This window comes from Stegastes partitus, unplaced genomic scaffold (assembly GCF_000690725.1).
Source record: "Stegastes partitus isolate 25-593 unplaced genomic scaffold, Stegastes_partitus-1.0.2 Scaffold41, whole genome shotgun sequence".
In the NCBI taxonomy this organism is placed as follows: Eukaryota; Metazoa; Chordata; class Actinopteri; family Pomacentridae; genus Stegastes; species Stegastes partitus.
In genome coordinates, this window is record NW_007577772.1 from 1045353 (window position 1) to 1067108 (window position 21756).

General features: G+C 42.6%; 1 protein-coding gene across 2 annotated transcripts in view; it reads left to right on the forward strand.

The window, feature by feature from the left end:
- Nucleotides 1-17730, forward strand: part of znf609b (zinc finger protein 609b) — a 77281-nt gene extending 59551 nt beyond the window's left edge. The window contains exons 4-8 of one of the 2 annotated variants that reach the window (XM_008304675.1): nucleotides 6175-6262; nucleotides 8419-10822; nucleotides 10945-11314; nucleotides 12807-13187; nucleotides 15512-17730. In XM_008304675.1, coding sequence (XP_008302897.1) covers nucleotides 6175-6262; nucleotides 8419-10822; nucleotides 10945-11314; nucleotides 12807-13187; nucleotides 15512-15555 — 3287 coding nt within the window. In that variant the 3' untranslated portion in view covers nucleotides 15556-17730. The remainder of the gene's footprint in view (nucleotides 1-6174; nucleotides 6263-8418; nucleotides 10823-10944; nucleotides 11315-12806; nucleotides 13188-15511) is intronic. The other variant, XM_008304683.1, reaches the window with a different exon arrangement.
- The last annotated feature ends 4026 nt before the right edge of the window (nucleotides 17731-21756 follow it).

Below are 21756 nucleotides of genomic sequence, written 5' to 3' on the forward strand. Positions count from 1 at the left end.
GCTAATATTGGTCAGCTGATGTTAGCCAGTCACAGATATTAGTATTGGCCTACATGTCAACCAGTGTGCACTGTTATGAAAACTTCATTCCATTTCACTCCATTGTTTACTCACTGTTGGCAGCACATGCAGCAGAGAATGCATCGCTGAGCACATGGTGATACAGAGTCAAATGGTGTGTGTTGCCAATTAGTTTGTGAAATACAGGCCTGGGAAGGTAATAAACAGTGACCTGACAATTTTTCCTTTTCAATCTAACTGATAGATAAAAAAAATACTGGACAATACAGTTTGTTTTTTTTTCTCCATAAAAACTGGTATTGCGTTGGCCCCAAAAATCCACTAACAGTTGAGATCTAGTGTTTACTAAATGTGGCAACCAAATGTTTTAGAGACAAATAACGAACTACAACCAGGGGTTGGACACATACAGACATCTGATTGCCTGTTTTGTCGAACCAACAGTCCAAACCCCTAAAATATTCATTTTACTACCTTACAAGATAAAACAAAATCCTAGCACAGGGATTCTCAAACTGGAGCAAAGGCTCCCTTGGGGGTTGTGTTAACATAACACTTAAAATACTGCAAGTACTACATTCCACTGTATAACCTCCATCTCCAGCTCTGCGAGTGAGTCACACAGTTCGTCCTAAATTGCTGTCTGCAAAGCATTTCAGATAAAGGTCAGTCTTAGGACTTTCTATTCTGACACTGACATAGCTGGACAAGCTCGACTTCGTTTTATGCACCACAAGTGCAGAAACACCGTTAAAATGGACTGTTGGAAACATGCTCAGACACTTGAATGCTCAAACGCTTCATTTGTCAAGGTTACAGTTATTGCTCCTGGCAGCACCCGGCTATCTTTTATCTTCTCTCCCTAATGAATACTGACACTATTTTTCTCATTGTTCTCACTTTCTTGTCTACATGCAACCTTGATGAGTGGTGCTTTTATTGCAGAGAAAATTGGAACTGGAGAAGAAATGTCTGTTTTTTAAACAGGATACACAGAGAGTCTGTCAATAATTACATTTGTATCTGACTGTGTACAAAAGGTGAAAACTGCAAGTGTTGGTAATTGTAAGTAAGTTTTTTCCAAGGCTAGTCTTGTTTTATTCCATTTTTGCACTTTTAAAGCTGTGATTTTATATTTTGCACAAGCAGTTATGTAATGTCACAGCCAATCATTACGCAAAAGTGATCTCCAATTTTCAAAGATAACAAAGGCGTTTTGACAAGGTCAGTCAGTGAAAATGCCATTAACCCCACTGAATTCCTGTTGAGTTGGAGCAGAGCAGAGGTCAACCGGTGAACCCATGGCCCTCGCAGATTTCACCAGCAGCAGAGGACCTCATATTTTGGCCCCACTGCAACCTAATGAAATGTGTTAAGTAGGGAGGAGGGGAGTTTTAGGGCAGGACATGGCCGTCACTCATGCAGCAGACGAGCTACTCCTGACTTAATTTTTTCTCCCCTTTCATTACCCTCTTGTTCAAGTAATCTTATACAAGTATGCAGCGGAGTTCGGCGCCGAAGTAGGCCTGCCATTTGTTGTTCAACAGCATTGAAAGGAAATGAGTGGTAAAATTACAGGCCAATTCCTCTCATTAATGCGGGCTTCACTCAGCTGTCCTGAGTGACCCTATTAAGGCTGACACAAAGCGGGGGGATGGGGGAGGGAGCAGGGAACCGGGTTTCGCTCCAAATCACTCCGACCCTTTCCCTTCACCCCACAGCGACCCTCCCCTAGCAAACAAATCCCAAGTGAACTGCAGCTCCAAAGAGCAAGTTTTATTTTTTGATCTTTGAACTCCACTCTGTTTCTTCCCCTGAAACAAATCCAGTGAGTAAAGAGAGGGATCACGGCCCACACAAACACTCATATGTGACTCCCCGTGTGTAAACAAATGGTCATGCGATGGAAAGTCATCCTAGTTTCTTGTGTAATTTGCTTTCTGCCACAGGGAAATTTGTTTGGGTTGTTTTGTCAAGGACTTTCCATGTTTAGACAGACTTGACATTGACATCTTTGTCCCGACAGCTTGAAAATTATTCCCAGGATGAAAGCGTACAGATAAATGCAAATGGCTTTCAGTTTCCAGCATTTAAAACTTAATCTCATTGCATACCCTTGAGCATATTTCTTTCTATTGCCAAGAAATTCTGTGAATGAATATCCCTTCTATCAAGACTTCATTAAGCGGTCCAGTCAAAACACTGTGATGCAAATTATATCAAATGCGACACTTCAGAACTGGATTCTGCGCAGAAATATTTAAGGAGTAAATTTTCAGCAAACCAGAGCTTCACATAGTTATTCATCTTCTCAGAGCATGTCATCATTTTTAACTGCCACTCCTTTTATTTTTCTCCCTCCCTAGTAGCCAAATTAGTGTGCAATCAGCATATCTACTCATGGTTTATTAAGCTGGTATCAACACAATAATGGTTGCTTAATGAAGAGAAACTGTCATCTACGCAAGGTACATTTTTAACAAGAACCTGTGCCTACTTGTGTATGCAGTAGGGTAGAAGAGATGTGCTTGGCTGTGCTGGGAAAACACTATCTATAAAAAATAATAGCTATGATTTGAGGGAAGAGTTTACTTAGAATGACAGTATGGCAACGGTGTAAAGTGATTGTTAACTGTTGGTCGTGATCGCAGTTAGTTTAGGATGAAGTTACCTTGGACTTTTCACAGTTACAGAGTGTGACCTAGAAATTGAATTCCCAAGCGCTGATGTAACTTCTTAAGTGTCAGCACTGAAAACTCTTTTCACTTATGCCCATGATGAGGAGGATGATATAATAACTTGGCCTGTCATTTTCACTTTGTGTAAGCTATACACCACATACACACTGAGTCTTTAGACAGCATCAGTTTAACTCGCTTTTTCAAAACAACTTAATTAAATTTGAAGTGCTGTAACATTTTCTTTCCTTGTTTTTTATACTTTTTTTTTTTTTTAGCAACATTCCCATTTCTGTCAAGACGGGTCCAAATTTTCTTTGAATGTCCTTGAGGTGTCCCACATAACCCTCAAGGAGCTACGTTATTAGCATTCGGAGTCAGAAGCAGAGATCTGAGGTGACCCAGAAGCCAAGGACCACTCTGACAGGATTACAGAGTTCCTTGGCTTCAGCATGGGAACATGGCCAGAAGGAAACCATGCGGGGGGAAATTTAAAAAAAAAAAACACATGACAGTGAGCATAGAGGCTACAAAACAGGCCTGTCAGTGATTCTGAGCTGTTGACCTATAATGAGTATGAAACTATTACAGGGTTTTCTGTTGCATATTTGCTTGTTATACTGGATGTATGTACCCATCAGTAGTGGTTATTTTAAACACATATTTGCTACGGCCGCGTGACATTTCCTACAGCTACCCTGTCTGATGTTTTATCTGAATACAGTAGTTACATTTTATAGGCTGCTTAATGATTGCAGTGTTTATGCAGCTTTTGCTACTGACAGCATATAAAGTATTTCTGGCCAATCAATCCGCAACCTATTTAGAGTGTAAATGCTCAATAAGATCGATTGCTGCACCTCTTCTCAACGTCTGTGTCATCCACTTTGTTTTCATGGAGTTAAGCGTATGCAACCCTACACTGTGGGCTTTTCACGATCAGACACCTGAGAGGTGTAGCTGAAGGAAATACAGGGGAATTCCTGAGGAAAACCCAATGCAAAGCACTCACCATGTCAGATTGTGGCAAAGATTTGTCTTCCAGCAGGACACTGATCCTTATCAAACGCTCGAATACGCCGTGGAATTTCTTCAGAACAAGACTGTGATGTTGAAAAGTCTTTGCAGGAGCTTGAAGATGGGTATTGAGATGCTCCTCATACAGTTTGATTGAGCTTTAGTCCATCTGTGGGCGGAATTACAGGAAATCCAAAACTCTTATGATGTGCCAGCTATATATTCAGAATGACCCAAAGGTTTATCAGCGTCTGCTTGGGTTGCAGTAACAACTTAGATGTCTGCATTTCCAGTATATTTATACATAAAAAGCTGCATTTTCTCTTGGAATAAAATGCTATGTTCACTTTGTTCAATTTAAATTTATAATATGAGCGATTTTAGTATGTGCTTTACCTCATAACCTGCACTTCTGCACACAATAGTAAAATCTTGAACTATATTTTCTGCTTTCTTGCTGAAAATAAAAAAACATCACAGCTGTATCCAGATACTCACTAAACTCTGGGGCAAAAAAGCACATAAATGTATTTCCCAAACTGTTTTACTTAAATACATTTTTTAACAGTACCGCCATCAGTAACACTAAAATCCCACTCATGCTTATCCATTGTCTCAGCTAAAGACCGTATGCTAATTTAAAATCATTAAAGACTTTTGACAACCCATGGTGTAATTTCCAAAGCCCTCTCCAGAGAATGCAGGGAAGGCTATATCCTGCACATCATGAAAGGCTAGTCATTCATTTGCCCTGCCTTGATTTACATCCTGCCACGACCAGCTGCCAGAGCCATTTTGTGTTGGAGTGTTTGGAGAGCTTAGGGGGGCGGGCTGTTGAAGGCGTTTTAGAAAAGGTCTGGGTTCTTTTAATGTGACAGAAATCTGAACTCGAGGACCTCTCCACAACCCAGCGCGCACACAAACGACATTTGCACTTGGATCCAGCCTTGACCGAGCTCTCATGTTTTCAGGTCATAGATTGAAGGAAGAGACTCGTGGCCAAGTGTCAGCAGGTTCCTGTAAACATATATAAACGCCCTGTACACTGGCTGCTTCACGCCAGTGGCAGCAAGAGAAAAATGAGTTCTGAACTGTGACTTGTGTGTGTGGGAGGGGGGGAAAGATTGTAAGCCAAGGATGGTTATACCATTGAAAAGAGGAAATGAGGGTGAGGGTGAAGGAGAGAGGGAAAATGGGGTGAGCAAGAGAGGTTTCCTAAGCTAATAAAATGCTTGGAGGGATGGAAGCTGCCAGCCAGCATTCCTGTGCCATTAGATAAGTTAGCTCACTGCAGCCTCCAGTTTCTCTGCAGTGCTGAAGTGGCAAGCTGAGGTCACCACCGGGGAGTGAGGGGGATGGTGTGGGCAATGATTTCAGAATGTTTTTGTGCACAGCCGTTGCTCCTAAACCTCTGACGCTGTTTAGTCGGTGATTTACGTTGGTATTTATGACCAAAATCTAAAATGATCCATCATCTGCCTCCACCATGCCTTCAGAAGCAGCATCTCCGTGCTGTATTTCCTGCAGTTAAACATCTAAAGTGCTGGTTAAATAACTTTGCACAAACCTGCATAATGGATTGTGACATTCTGATGATATACAAGCTGTTGAAATGAAGAGTATTTCGTTTCGTAGTGGAGAAATATACATAGAGAGTCGTGTGATCTTCTGGAACTAATTTTAGATGTTAAAATGTGAGATCAGGTATCACACTCGGCACAGGTCGGATTGTGTAGCTCACACCAAGTGCTACCAAATTCACACCAGCCAAATGGCAACACAGAAGCTTCTAAGTGTGACAGATTGCAGCAATACCAGAGAAGTCAAGAAGCTTCTCTTGCACACTCATTTACAGTCTGTCAAACTGAACCCCTTCACGTTGAATTGGTTGAACCCAGGAGCTTGTTGGTTGTTTTTAAGAAGCTGTAGTAGTAAATCCATACTCTTCCCCAAGGTAGTAAATTTCTGTGCTGAAAAGTGAGATAGAGGGTTGCGAAAAGTATTTGCCTCCAAGTAATTCTCCATCAGGGAGATCTCTTGTGCTGCGAGATGCCTTATTTAAATGGAAAGAGTGTTGAGTGAGTATTCCCCGGTAACCTCAGCGTGATCATTCTTCGTGAGACCTTGTGCCAGTATCTTGTACAGGTTTTACAATACTGACTGCAGCTGAGTCTGTTCCAAGTCATTTAGAAGATATCAGTCAGTCTTGCCCCTACGGCTTTACTGAGTGAAGGAGATTAAAAAAGGATCTTTGACTTGTGTAACTATCTCGCATATGACACCCTTTAGCAAAGATTAACACATTGATGGAGCAGCCACAATGCACTCACTGCTCGCATAGTGCAGACAGTTACACATGAATCTGACAGTGAAATGTTCTCCGTTGTGTTTGGTACATGACTTATTGTCACAGTTAACACAATCTAAATGTGTGAATCTTCAATTTCTTGTCTTACAGGCATGCTGGTGGTCAATGTTACTTGGAGAAACAAGACATATGTGGGCACCCTGTTGGACTGTACACGGCATGACTGGGCTCCCCCCAGGTAAGCAGCCTGTTCGCTTTATTTCATGTGGAGAAAGCAAGTTTTGCACATTATTCTTGTGATCATTTAGATGCAGTTATATAGGGATGGGGTTACAGATTGCTTGGTCTCAAAAAAAGGAGATAAGTATAATCATAAATATCTAAGCATTAGTCAGCACAAAACGGAGAAAAAAATAGCAAGGATTTGTGTACTATTAAATTTACTGTCGTGCATGGTAGTTGTAAATGTCAAGGTAGAAGAGAGTTCACAATTGCCATGAATCACTGATGCGTTCACTCTACCCAAGCTCTTGGTACTTGGTCTCTTAACCTTTTCATATTCTGTGTGATATGAATCTGCTGTAGCAGCATCTGCTCAAGGATATACAGCCTAATGCACCAAATTGCCAGTGTGCCACTGGATCTACAGAGTACATGTTAGTCTTTATGTTGTGCCTGGAGAAACAGGATTCATTGGCAAACGGCTGATGTCCCAGGAGGCAGTAGTGGAAATAGAAAGCTACTCTAACAAGCCAGATTGCAGAATCCAATTATTGGACTAATAGCTTTTCCTCAACACTGTAAAACATTCTCTATCTCAAAGGCTGCAATTTCTTAGATCAGTGTTATGTGGGCGGCAAAAGGTGTTTTTGTAATTTCTGGATACTTGCCTTTGTTATGCAAAACACACAGGATGTGTAAAATACATTGCCAAGCGCTTGCTTTGATTTAGAGCACCTGCACTGCATCTAAATGTAAATATGAATCTATATTTGAAATGCATGGTTAAGTGCAATAGAAAAAAAAATCAAGATTAAAGTAGTGCTAATGGAAAACAAGGAGATGCTGTATCGCACTAATGTATCACAGTATATCACAATAATGCTAAGTACATGAGGTTTGCTGGGTTGCATTTGCACCAAGATAGTCTTACAGTTTGCAGCACGACTACATTAGGGACACACCATGAATAATTCAGAAAGCTTTCAACGGACTGAATATAAACTTGGGCTTGTAATGAGTCTAAATTCCTGTACCACTGTCAGACTACGGATGTATTCACATCCCCTGCTGGGGCTGAAATTGTTTGGAGAGACTTGTAGAGGAAGCTGTGAGTCATACCAGCCCCTGTGTCTGACTTTGTCACAGACTGCTAACCTTCACTGCTGTGCAGAAAGATAATTACATTACTGTTATGGAGAGATAAGGCCAAACCGCTATTTTAAGTATTTGAATGACTGCGTGTTTTGATTACAGAGCAGGTAGAAGGTTCATGGCTGTCTTTTCAAATCATGTTTGCTTGTCTTTCATTTGGACAGTCGTGCGGCTTTGTTTAAAGTGCTTATTCCCTTATAGTGCACCAAGTATCAAATTGGTATGTTGCAAAAAGACATGGCAAGAACAATGGTGCATCTATTTTGATATAATTGCCATTGTTTACAACACCATAGTGAACAATGTACAGTATTGTCACCCTTGGTATTACTGTTATGATTTATTTCTTTGAATCTCCTTTGAGACAGTGTGGAATTGTAGCATGTTATTTGGCATACCATCACGGTAAACAACAGTGTATGCGAGATTCACAGTAAAAAATGTAAACAACTCCCCCTCAGACAAACTTAAGAAAGCGTATGGCTAAGTACAGAAGAAGCCAAAATCTTGCAAAAAAAAAAAAACATTTTTCCAAAGGCTTTGCTGCAATCTAGAGAGTATTACAGATGCCAAAAACTGACCTTTTTTTCCCCTTTTATCTTGACAATCAAAGGCTTTGGGCCTCTGTGGCTTCTAAGTAATGACTAATGAGGGCAACAGGGGTTTGCCTTCCAGATACAAGTGTATTTATTGTAAGGTCACTTGTCACATCTTGATTCCACACAGGTGATCCCCATTTCACAAAAACAGCTGACTGCACCACTGATGAGATTTGTCATTTTTCATGGCAGACTGTTGATCACTGTCAGAAGTGCCGATTATATTCACGGTGATTAAGTGCAGTAAGATAATAAGAATGAAAAAGTCCAAAGAGGGATTTGTTGGAATACTGGTATTGAGTTTACACAGAAATGAATTTCAATTAAACTATTTCAAAATCGCAACTAAAGCACTGTATTGCACTTGTATCAATACTGTGACATGAGTAACCCTCATATCTGATTTTCAACACTGCTGCAGGTTTTGTGAATCCCCTACAAGCGATCTGGAGATGAGGAACGGTCGCGGCCGAGGTAAGCGAATGCGGCCGAACAGCAACACCCCTATCAACGAGAACAGCAACTCATCAGACAACAAGGGCACCACCAACAACAAGACACGTGCCGCATCTAACAGCAAAGGCCGGAGGGGCAGCCAGACGCCATCGGAGCGCCGCACCCCACCGAACAGTAACACAGAGGACATCAAGGCCAGTCCCTCCTCAGCTGGAAAACGCAAGACCAAACCAGCCTCGGACATGGAACCCAATTCCAGCTCAGAGGACACCAAAGGCAACAAACGTATGCGGACAAACTCCAACAGCGGAGGGGTGGGACCAACAGGTCTCCCTATCCCTTCTATTAAGACTGAGCCACTTCCACCTCCCCTTGATCGCAGCTGCCCCTCTCCAGTTCTAATTGACTGCCCACACCCCAACTGCAACAAGAAGTACAAGCACATCAATGGTCTCAAGTACCACCAAGCCCGTGCCCACAATGATGACGACATAAAGTTGGAACTGGATGGAGACAGTGAATATGGAGAAGACTCTACTCTCCACCCTGATCCAGGGAACTGTAATGGAGCCTCTATCTCTCAGAAAGGATGCTTGTCTCCTGCACGGTCAGTTACTCCAAAAGGCAGAAACTTTGACGCTCAGAGTCCTTCCCCGTCTTCTGGCAAGTTTGGTTCGAAGCAGAGTAAAAAGAAAATGGCCGAAACGGATGCAGAAACAGGGGGTACACCGATGGATGGTTGTGAGGATGGGCCTTGCCTCACTGATGAAGCCAGTAATGATGGTATAGATGACAAACGAGGATCAGATAAGTCTAAAAAGGGTAGCGCTGGCACAAAAGCTGATAAAATGGCCCAGAAAAACTTGAAGTCACCACGACCCATGGGTCCTGGCCCTCCAGCATCCCAGCAGATGTACTCTTTTCCACCTGGAAACCCAAATTCTTCCCCAGGGCTTACCCCAATAATACAAGGAATCCCCAAGAGTCCTCAAATGAAAGGCACACAGCCGAAACCCCCTGCCATTGGAGATCCTGCCCCAAGTAGCTCCAAAGACAAGAAGAAGAAGGACAAAAAGAAAAAGGATGGTGGAAAGGAAGCTGACAGTCCCAAGCCTCCAGGGAAAGGAGGGAAACTGGAAGAAGGAAAGCTTCCATATGCTGAACCTTGTGATCAAGGGAATAAGGGGGAAGGGCTTCTCAATGGTTCCTCAGATCCTCATCAGAGTCGCTTGGCCAGTATCAAGGCTGAGGCTGACAAGATTTACAGCTTCTCTGACAACGCCCCAAGTCCATCCATCGGTGTAGCCAGTCGGATAGATGGTAGCGGGATGCCACAGCCCCTCACACCACTTCACGTAGTGAACCAGAATGGAGCTGACAACTCTTCAGTCAAAACCAATAGCCCAGCTTACTCAGATATTTCAGATGCTGGTGAGGATGGTGAAGGAAAACTAGAAGGTGTCAAAGTCAGGACAGAGGACCAAGCCATCAGGGAAAGTGTCAAAAAAGCGCTCTTTCCAAACCAGACACCCAACAAAGATTCCCCGTACTATGCCGGTTATGAGACATATTACTCGCCCAATTATGTCAACCCCAGTCCCGGTGGGCCCAATCCAGGCACGCCAGTGGCTGAAGGTCAGGTTAAGATCAAAAGGGATGATGAGCAGGACCACAGTGAGGAAAAAGTCAAGGTTGAGGTTCATGAAGACCGCAAACCTGACAGCAGTGCTCCTGGCCAGCAGCAGCAACAGCAACAGCAACAGCAGCAGCAGCAGCAGCAGCAGCAGCAGCAACAGCAGCAGCAACAACAGCAGCAACAGCAGCAGCAGCAGCAACAACAGCAGCAACCCTCTGTCATCCAACAGAGATCAAACATGTACATGCAGCCTCTTTACTACAACCAGTATGCCTATGTCCCTCCATATGCATACCATCCTGATCAAACCTACCATAACCACTTGATGAACACCAACGCAACCTACCGGCAACAGTACGAGGAGCGGCAGCGGCAGATGGCCGAACAGCATCGTGCTGCTGAAAAGAAGTCAGACGTAGCCATGAAAGAGCGAGAAGCCTCCATGAAGGAGGAGTGGAAACAAAAGAGCCCAATGCCACCAAGCCTCTCCAAAGCCCCGAGTCAGTCAGACCTTGGAAAGGCGCCGCAGCCCCCAAGCAAATCCAGGGACTCGCCCTCTGAACCCTCCTCCAAATCCATGGGAAGCATTAAGGTGGAGGATCCAAAGTCCCAGCAAGCTGAGGGGCTAAAGATGAAGCTGACTGAAGGGGGTCACCATGGAAAGGAGGACTCCAAGCAAGCACTGGAGTCCAGAGGCCAGGCAGGGATGGAGCAAGCCATGTGGTACAGACAGGTAAATACCCATCTACTTTAACAGTGCTAATTTATCTGTTGTTCAAAAATGTTTAAGTTATGATTTATTGCATTATTTAAATGCTGATTTCTACTGACTTGAGCCTTCTTTTCCACCCTCAGCAGTACCCCGAGAGCCAGAAGCCCCAAGCAGAAGATGAACACCAGCAACAACAACCTCGATGGAAAGATGAAAGGGACAGAGAGCGGGAACGAGATCGTAAATTAAAGGATGAAAGGCCCCGGCCCAAGGACAGTCAAATTGGGCCCAAGGAGGACGTCAAAGAGGGCAGTGATCCCAGAATCACTTCTGAAGACCATCGGGCTCTGAGCAAAGACTCTCGTTCTAATCCCCACATGCAGTTCTCATCACCACTAGCACAGCACCAAGGCTACATGCCCTACATGCATGGTTACCCCTATGGACAAGGCTATGACCCCAGCCACCCTGGATACAGGGGAATGCCTTCAGTCATGATGCAGAATTACCCAGGTACGACATTACATTTACTCCAAATATAAGCAAATATAATGCACAGTATGACATTTTTTAATTGATGACAAGGTAGAGTCACCCAGTTTCATTTTGGTGTTGCGTTTAATCATTAGTCCAAGTTATCAGTATTTCTTTCTTTTTTTTTTAGCTAAACACATGCTTAACTGACATGATCATTAATGTATTGCTGTGCATAAGTTTGCTGACCTAAACTACATTTTAAGTTGCAAGCAATGTAAAGAATAACATAGTTCACATTACCTAAAGAATGGATTGTCTTGGTTTTTGCATGCATACACAATGGCTCTAAAGATTTATTGCTGCAGCTTCGGATTATATAGTCTTAATAGATATAATTTGCACCACATTTTGTGTTGTTTTGCTAAGAAGTGTTGTGATGTTTAAAAGCTCCATGAAATAACTGCAGTCCTTTGGTGGAGCTGTGTTTTGGGGGCAAATCACAGCATGGAAGTAATTTGCAAGGAAGTTGGATAGTTCAAGTCAATCAAGGATTGATTTTGTTGGAACCTCAGCTCCTAACAGGGTTTAGAGTCGGATTATGTGCAGAAAATTGCATTTACTGGGGAAAATTGAAGGCATCTTTCCATTGTTTATATTTTCTAGTAATAGTGAAAGCGTTTACTGAATTGAAGAGTTGAGGAGTGGCTGAATTTGTGTTAATCCACAAATGTGTGGAAGGTCTGATGAATGTAACCAAGGGAATATAGTCCACATGGGTAGTGAGTTAGTAGTAAACAAATGTTTTTACAACAACGTGGCTACTAATTCACATTTAGGACACAGTAGCTGTACTACAAGGTGGTTCTCCACTGCAGGAACACATGAATGTTTACAGTAACGGTTTTCTGTTTCCACTGTCGTGTAACTTTGGCCCTGATGTTGCCTTTGAGTGTGTCAAATCAACAACCAATAGGAGTTTATCGTCGTAACTGCAGGTCTATGAACGCGTACAAAATAGAAGAATGGAGGGTTGTTAGGTTAGCTCAAATGGTGAGTTTTACGTAGTTGATGGCGATTTTAGACTACTACTTCACGGAAAAATGGCACTCTACGTTCTCTCCAATTTTAACCAATCAACTTTGAGCCCCAGTCAGCTCAGGGCCACTTGTTGTCCCCAAAAAACAGCCCTTAAAGAGCGTGTACTGGGCCGATTCTTGGGGCTGGAACACACAAAGGTTTATTCCACCCTAGAACAGCCCACATGTGCCTGCAGTGGTAAACGGCTCATTGTTAACATACACACAACATGCTGTTCGTAAGCCAGTTTCCTACAGCGTGTTTTCATTTTTACAATTAAAATGGTACAGAAAATATGATGGTGCTACTGTTTAAATATGAGTAGAATGTACCGGTTGGTGATCAAAAATCAATGATGTTTAGTCTTAAGTTTGATTAATTAATAATATTTGATCATCGGTTGTCACGTTTGTATTCCACGTAAACCTAAATGTTTCCTCATCGCTCTTAGGTTCTTATCTACCCGGAGGTTATCCGTTTTCTCCATATGGGAGTAAAATAGCCGGAGGTGAGGAAGGCAGCGACAAATCTCGCGCTAGCCCCACTGTCACCAAAACAGCGACGGACTCCAAAGCTCTGGATATCCTGCATCAGCACGCCAGCCAGTACAAGAGCAAATCCCCGACCGTAGGCGACAAGCCGCCCCACGACAGGGAGAGGGAGCAGGACCGAGGGGCCGCCGGAGACAGAGATCGGGAACGGGAGCGCGAACGGGAACGAGAGCGAGACGTGGACCGACCGCGCTCCTCGCCGTCCCAGCGCATCATGCCCTCCCACCACCACCTGGGATACCCCCTGCTCTCAGGGCAATACGACCTGTCCTACGCCACAGGTCAGTCACACCGCTGGACTATAGATCACAAAACAGAATATAAAAAACATGATGGGCGCTAATGGCCAACAGGTATTCTAAATGAAGAACTAAACAAGGAAACATTACAGATTGCCATATATTTCCCGGCTCAGTTTACCTCTTCCCTACTGCTGCCTGCCAACAAACAGCAGCCCCTCCCTTCACCCACCAGCAGACACATGCAAAAGACTGACAGGGAAACAAAACACAAGCCTACTGAGACACATTGACAAACTGAGAGCAGTGTTTGCAAACCAGCCAAATGCAGGTGGCTGACATTGCGCTTCACATAAATAATTCAATGTCTCTGCTTAAAAATATTTAGTCACTGAGATACGAGCGCAGAGTGTCCTGTAGAAAAAAAAACATAACTGCATGTTTCTTTGTTCTGGATTTATTGGAGGTGAAATAAAAAGAACACGACGCCCCGCTCTTTACTTACAACATTTATGTTGCCGACACGGAGGCTGCAAAACCTGCGAAGAAACCAAATCGTGTCCAAACAAAGGCCTCACTTCTCTGCTGCAATCTAGTACAATATGCAGTGCAGCTTTTAGCCCCTCAGCTCATCCATCTTAAGTAGGTCCTCTGAGGACAAGTGGATCACAGTGTTGATAATAGAGATGTTGAACGAGCCCGCCAAGACGCAAAAGTACCGCAGCCTGCACTGACATCTGGTGGCGGCTCTGCTCAACTACAGGCCGTTTGAGGAACAAGTCTGCACTTTGTTGTCAGTGTGAGAGCAGACACTGCCTTCATCAGTCCCGCAGTGGATCCTGCATTTGTGTTTAACAGCTTTAAAGAGGTGCTGATTCAACTGTGTGATCGTTGCGGCGGATGTTGTTTGTGGGGCTGCTGAATCGTACCTCATTACACTCAGTGCAGCGCAAACTCCTCTGTGAAACGGTTCAGACTCAAACTGAACGTTATGAAGGCAGGATTTAGTGCAGGACTAACTAGAGTTCATATGTCTTAATCTACAAATAGAGCTGAAAAGTCAGATAATTATTGATAATGTTTAATGACCTACTTTTTAAAAAGGCCTATTTTTAATTTAATTATTTAAACACTTTAGCCTATTTGTTAAGGTACATAAGTAATCATTTTATTGGTGCGATAATACTAAAAGTAGACAAATAAATACATGTAGATATTGATCAAAAATAAATAAGGATAAAGGAAATACACAGTAAACAGATACATATGATGCACTGAGGTAAAAAATTCTTTCAAACATTTGATTCTTGCCTCTGATTAAGAGTCTATCATATCTATTGTTTTATCACCGAGTCGTGTCTATAAAATGCATTTGGTTCCAAAATTAGTGACATTAATGAGTCGTCTTAAATGTTACAACACAAAGAAATGCAATAATATTACTTCAGTTTACTCTTCTAGTCTTATTTTAGCATTTGTATTTTTATTTTTAGTAATATATCATACTTGATACTTCCCTGATCATACTGCTTTTTTTATCAGGCTCTGCATTCATTCTCATGTCGTTATTTTTTCTGAGTCACATTTTCGAGCTTCTTTCTGTAATACTCAGGGCGTGTAGACATGGCATTTTGAAGTGTTGGTCACACTTTATACAGTGAAACACTTTATCAGTGTGTGTGTGGGAATGAGCTGATATAAGACAAAGCAAACAATCTTCAATTATTCTTACAGCAAACTATTTAGCTCTATAGCCACGTCCCAAATATGTTGTCACTTGCTGTGTAAATATGTGGATGTTGTACTTTTCGACATTCCATCGGTGACTGTCATCATCAACACAGTGTCAACCTGTTGGACTTAACTCAAATGAAAGCCTATGAAAGGCTGTTTATTCTTGTTTATTCTTTCATCTAGGCTGCTTTAGCCTACTAATTACTAGTTTTGTTGCTCCTAACATTTTTGGGTCTATTATCCAACTCAGTCCAGTGTGATGGGGTTTTTTTGTATTTGTTTTGTCATACTTTTGATCATTTAAAGCTGTTTTATCTGATTTGAAATTTAAGAAAGTGTATCTGTTCTATATATTTTTCCTTTATAAATGTTTAATTTATTTGAGCGGACTTATTCTAGGCTCTTTTGGGGGGATTTTGTGGCTTGTACAGGTGTAGATCCACAAGTGGGGTGTTTGGCATCAACTTTGTACTCTTAGATCTGGCACAAGAACCTCCTTCATGATGCATAAAGTTCAGTCCTCCTTTGCTCCACTGACAATGACAGGACTTCCAAGTGTTTTCTTTCTGTATTCAATGCAGTCGAATAAGTGATCCGTTATTAAACACGTCTTTGTTTTGTGTCTTTCGCAGGGAAACCCGACCGTCACACCTCAACCCTGCAAAGATTCATGTGACCGGCTCACATGAGAACAAGATCTCCCGGGTGATACCTTTTAGACATCAGTTGAATGGTGTTTCTACCTATATTTTTTAGTTTCTTCTGCCCCAAGGCTAGGCAGAGTGTTGTTGTTTTTTTTGTTGTTGTTTTTTTTTTGTTTTTTTTTTTCCCCTCCCCTCGTAAAAGAATCCTCCAAACCTTGGACTGTAACAGGACTGAGAATAACCCAGGTTCAAAGCCATCGCTCTGCCCCGTCACGCAGAGGAAACACCGACCCGCTGATTATCTAGTCTTTGCACTGTCAACAAATACAATGCAAAAAGAGACTATTGGACTGCCAGAACAGCTTTTCTTGTTGTTTGTTTTTTTTTTTTTTTCTCTCTGACTGCATTGTTTTTAGTTTTTTTTTTTGTCACACGCAGAAAAGAAAGAGATTGGCAGGGGATGTCGGGAAGATGGGCGGCTGATGGGTAAAGAGGAGTCAAACTAAATTAAAAGACGGACACACGACAAAGTGAATCACACGGAGATGATTTTAACTCGTTTGGCTTCTCGTACGCCATGAAACAACAGTATATCCTTAACTTGACAAACGTTTGGCTATATGTCGTCGGGGGGAGGGGGGGAGAGGGAATATGGCAACAGCTGCTTTCTTCAGAGACTTATGAGCCTGAGACTGAAGTTTTGTTTTTTTTTTTCAAATTTTCCATCGTCATTTATTCCCATCCTCTTTGAACCCTCAGTTCTCGTTTCAGGGATGATGTCGTCATGTTTTTTTTTTTTTTGCGAAGGGACCGCGTACACCTCAACGGAGAATAAACACTATTCATGTTTTCTTTTTTTTCTCGATAATACTTTAGCTCTACTCCATATCATTGTGTTCATCTTTGAATGTGTCTGATGCTGGTATTGGTCCTGTTTTTTTTTTCCTTCCTCGCTATGAAAGGGGTCACGTCTGTCTTTTTACACTCACTCAAACGCGGTGAAGCCACGTTAGCAAGCGGCGAGTTCGCGGGGCATTGTCATCGCCGCATCGGGCCACTCTGTGCGGGTGTTTTTTTACTGTAAGATTGTGCTTCTTCTCAGCTTGTCAAGTTTGATTGTTTCCTGTAAACAATGTGAAATTTCACTCATGTAATTTTTCTGCTGTAATATAGACTTTTATCCTACTTTTTATGTGCATAAATGTTTATATTTATCCCAGCACGCAACTGTTTAAACAAAAAAAAAAAAGAAGAAAAAAAAAAAAAGAGAAAAAACCTGTTAAATAGCTTTCAGCCTTCACAGCATTTTACCATAATGTGCTCAGATCTGTTGCTGCAGAGTCTCGTGTGCTTCTTCTTCTTCTACTTCTTCTTCTTCTTCGCCACCTCACATGTTTCGCTTGTCTTGCTGCAGATTTGTTTCCTTCACCACCAGCTTTGTTCCATTCATCCCAACATGCAGTGTGCAGTTAGTCAGGTTAAGCCAAAACAAAAATCCATCTGTTGTTGTTTTTTCTTTTTACTTTAGGCTGATGTGCATAGGTTTCTCTTGGTGCTTTGCTTGCTAACGTGGCTTCACCATAACACACGTTCACCTCAGACAGTTGTTTTTTTTCCAAACCAGCGGCTAGCTTTAGATCAGGCCCTACAAATGGGCCAATGAGACCTCGGACGCCAGTGTTTGTTTGTTCGCCTGTGCAGTGAGGTCCGCTTACCGGCACGTTAGGTATAAGTGCATGAGACGACCCCGCCTCCAAAAAAAAAAAACAGATTTCCCAATCAGATGCTGACAGTCGCAATGGAACGGAGCCAGTAGAAACGGAGCAACATCGAGCGAAGTGAAACGTTGATCGAAGCTGGAAGCCACGCCGCCGCTCTCGGCCTCCCTCTCTGTGAATTTTTTTTGAATCGACACACAAAGCCACCGTCAACACGCCGTACCAGAGCTCCCTCCTGGCTTTAAATTACAGTTCCCTTATACCTCAGGGGTTGTAAAGGTGAAACTCTATCCACTGATTTGGTTCCTGTTTCTGGGTGTGAGAGGGGGGGAAACAACAAGCACATTCTCTGCTCTGGGCTGGATGTGCTGCTGCAGGAGGTTTAATGTCACGCTGTCGTGGGTTGTGACCAGTCTTAATGTTCCTCTGAAACCATTATAATGAGAGTAGAATATTGACCATGCTGTCATTAAATTTAATTTTATTGATTTCTATTTTTTACTTTTAATGTTCCCATTGTTTTAGTCGTCTCTTTTTTTTTTTCTTTCTGTCTCTCTCTCTCTCATTAAGATACTCCGATCCCTAAAAAAAAAAAAAAAGAAAAGAAAAGAAAAAACACCACCAGTTAATCTCATGTCCCTCTGAAGTCTAAATACGAAACTGCAGCTCTTCATTTCGAGGTTCTTGGACATTCCAAGGAAGCCAGTTGCCAGTTTCTCGTCCCGCGGAAGTTTGCAAGATGGTATATATTTTAACTTTTTAAGCGCATTTTAAAGAAGAATGGCTGACATGAATAAACTGAATGTGGTGGTGTTTGACTTGTACTTAATCTGTAAGGGTAATCTAGGCAGCTGTGATGTTGTCATTAAAGTCAGTGGGTTTTAGTACCAGCAGACTGCATACAGTACATATAGTTTTATCAGACAATGGTTGTGACAAGTGCATTTGTTCTCTCTCTGAGAGTAGTAATGTTATCTCAGTAGTAAAGCAAAGCCCAGTGAAAAATCATATATACTAAAGTGTATGAAAAGCCAGAAAAGTAATGTTTGCTATCAACATATTGGAAAGTGCTTGGCTCTTGTATTTTGCAGGACTGTATTTGTTTCATGGTGAAGAGTATATTTATTGGCCAGCAGTTGTCTCAATTGGTGCCTAGTTGAACATTCTTCTGTGAAAACGCAGAGACACTTGCTCGTTTGTCCTTTTCCCGACCCACCGACCGTCACGCAAACTCCCCCCACCCCACCACCCCCCTTCCCCCTCCCAGAGCGCCAGCACCGGCGCTCGCAAAGGATGTTTACAATGTCTTCATTTTATTTTTTTTTTCTTTGTTTCTTTCTTTCTTTTTCTTTTCTTTCTGTGTGAGAAATTCAGAACTCTTCTCCCTCCTCTCCTCGTTTCTCCCTCTCCCTTCAGGAGTTTGTGTAAAGTGTACATTACCATGGTTCTTTTTTATACAATACTCTGTAACTTGCCTTTGTAAATTTGGGCTGGAAAAAATAAATCTTTTTATGAGACAATCTGTCCCGAGAACTGCTCACTGGCTTGTGTGGACGTTGATCTTGACGAGGGTGTTTGCAGGTCGTTTATAAGAACTCCGATTTATTCTTGAGCTCAGGTGATTTCCAGCTATGTGCTCACTACCTGGCTCCTGTTTGTAGCTTCCACACACCTGTGATCTATAAATCTCAAATCGGCTTCGATTGACGACACCTGCTCTGTGATTTCTCCTTTATATGATGCCAATGCAACCCAAGCTTCAGTGTGGAATAACTTTAGAACAAAAGAGAAAAGAAAACCTTTTGGAGGATGAAGTCAGGAGAGGCTGCAGTCAACAATGTGGGACAGAAAGAAGCAGTCAGAGTGGTGTTGAAAGACCAGGTGAATAAGAAAACCCGTCGTTAAGACTTTCTAGATGGAAATTTTGTCCAGAATGTTGTGCACCAGTGAACTCAAACGCATCATGCTGCAACTGTTTTTGCTGCTTGACTCTAGAAGAAAACTCACAGTTCTCATTTCCCATGATCTAATCTACAAGAGAGCAGAACCTAAGTTACTCACATTTATGGGTTCTTGGATAGTTTACGTCTTGGAACTTTTACTTTATTTATGAGAGTTTGTGCAGGTTCCACATGTGCACAGCGAAAAAGAAAAGCAACATCAGTTGTATGGAAGTATATGACGTTGAATAAAAAGCAGGTTCTCTGCAGAGTCCAGAGGCAACACGACTAATTGGATCGTTTAAATCAGCATCACAAAGCTCAGAGTCAGATCTGTAAACAAAACACTGTTTGAATGTGTTTGCCTGTGAAACACCAGATGAGAAAGGCTCCAGATTTACTCCCCTACAAATCAGTAAAGTCATCTGCTGTAGATTCCTGTATTGTTTTTAATATTACAATCTAAAATTCAGGAAAACAAAACAGCACAACATCCGGCACCTCGTTCCTCACACCTTGAACTGATCATTCTCAAAGTTCACCACAGGGTTGGATGCATCCCAAACACAAACACAAATCACCTCCAGACTTTGCTAAAAAGATGAAAAATAATCATTTCCACATCACAATAAAGTTTTCTAAATAGTTTCTTACATGTAGTTTTCTGGGCTGCAAGGTGGAGCAGTGGTTAGCACTGTTGCCTCACAGCTAGAAGTATCGCCAGTTTGCGTCCCGGTTAGGACCGGGTCCCAGGATCTTCCTGTGTTCTGTGGAGTTTGCATGTTCTCTCTGTGCAGTGTGAGTTCTCTCTGGGTTCTCCGGCTTCCTCCCACAAAGTCCAAAAACATCCATCCATCCATCATCTATATACCTTAATCCTCACTAGGGTCGTGGGGGGCTGGAGTCTATCCCAGCTGACTCAGGGTGAAGGCAGGGGACACCCTGGACAGGTCACCAGTCTATCACAGAGCTACACTTAGAGACAGACAACCAAGCACACTCACATTCACACCTGAGGACAATTTAGAATCACCAATTAACCTCAACATGTTTTTGGACTGTGTGGGAGGAAACAGGAGAACCTGGAGAGAACCCACGCTGCATGGAGAGAACATGGAAACTCCACGCAGAAAGATCCCGGGTGTCCTCACTGGGATGCGAACCAGCGTGGTTGTCTGTCTCTAAGTGTAGCCCTGTGATAGACTGGTGACCTGTCCAGGGTGTCCCCTGCCTTCACCCTGAGTCAGCTGGGATAGACTCCAGCCCCCCATGACCCTAGTGAGGATTAAGCGGTGTATAGATAATGGATGGATGTAGTTTTCTTTTCTTAAGTCATTCTAAAGATCAATATATATTATTCACCTGTTTTATAAATGAGGTTCAGCTTAATATGTGTGCACATTGCGTTCCGTTTACATTCATGTCTTAAAGGTCAAATCCTGATGGAACACTGATTTCAACCTTCTTTAACTTCCTCCAAATAGATCTCTGAGTGGGCTGAGTAAGTTGATATGGAGGGTTTTGTACAGTTTTGGTCTCATTGTCTCTCTGTGATGTAACGTCGTCGTCGTCTCATCTCAGTTTACAAAAACAGCCCGAGTCCAAATGTGCTTTTACTGTCCAGCCTCTCCTCCTGCTGCAGTGAAATGCATGCAGCGGCCACAGGAGAGCAGTGTCTCTAAAGAGGCCAGCGGCAGCCTGAGATGGATCAAATGTCACTTTTTCGCTTGTTTCAGGGCCTTTTTCCTGCTGACTAACCAGTGTACCTGAGAGGCTTCGCTTTAACGCACGACGTGTCATTTAATACAATAGGAAGCACTGCATCTGCATCTTTGCAAAGTTGTTTTTAGCGCCCAGAAAAGCTCTCCTTTATGAAAGCATGAGTATTGTTCCTTTGCTGGGCAGAGTTTTACTGCAGCAGACTATTTTAACCATCATCTGTCGCCTTAAACCTGAGCTTTGAGCAGACATTATGCAGCGAGTCTTCGATTAGTGTAATTTTTAAGTAAGTTACTGATGTTTCTTTTGATTTTATTGATTTATTTCCTCCTTTAAAGTCTCTTCTGGTTCACAGTAAAGTGTTTTTATGTTGTTCAGAGAGGAGACCTGAGTCAATAATCATGTTAGATGATCACACATTTGCAGGCTCAAGCTGCTAAGATGATGCTGTGCTGCTTTTTTAACTTCATCTTTCCTCTGAGATCACCTGAGAGACATTTGAGCGTTTTTTCTACGATGCTACAGACAGTAAGAGCTTCAAACAGCCGGATCATGAGCTGCAGCCCTCTGCACTGAGCCGGAGCAGCTGTCAACAGCCTCTCGGGCGCATCACTCAACCTGCAGGCCGCTTTAAAAACTTTTTATCTGCTGCCTTTCGCTCGTATCAGGCAGTGGGGGATATTTTTAACTGGCCCTAATGCTCCTGAACTGAGAGCGTGCATTAGCATAATGCAACATCAGTGACAGGCAGTGATTACGCTGGGGATGATTTTGTTGAGTGTAAATGTGAAATCTGATTATCCTCTGTGCTCAGCAGAGGGAGGAGGGCCGGAGAGAGAGAGAGAGAGAGAGAGAG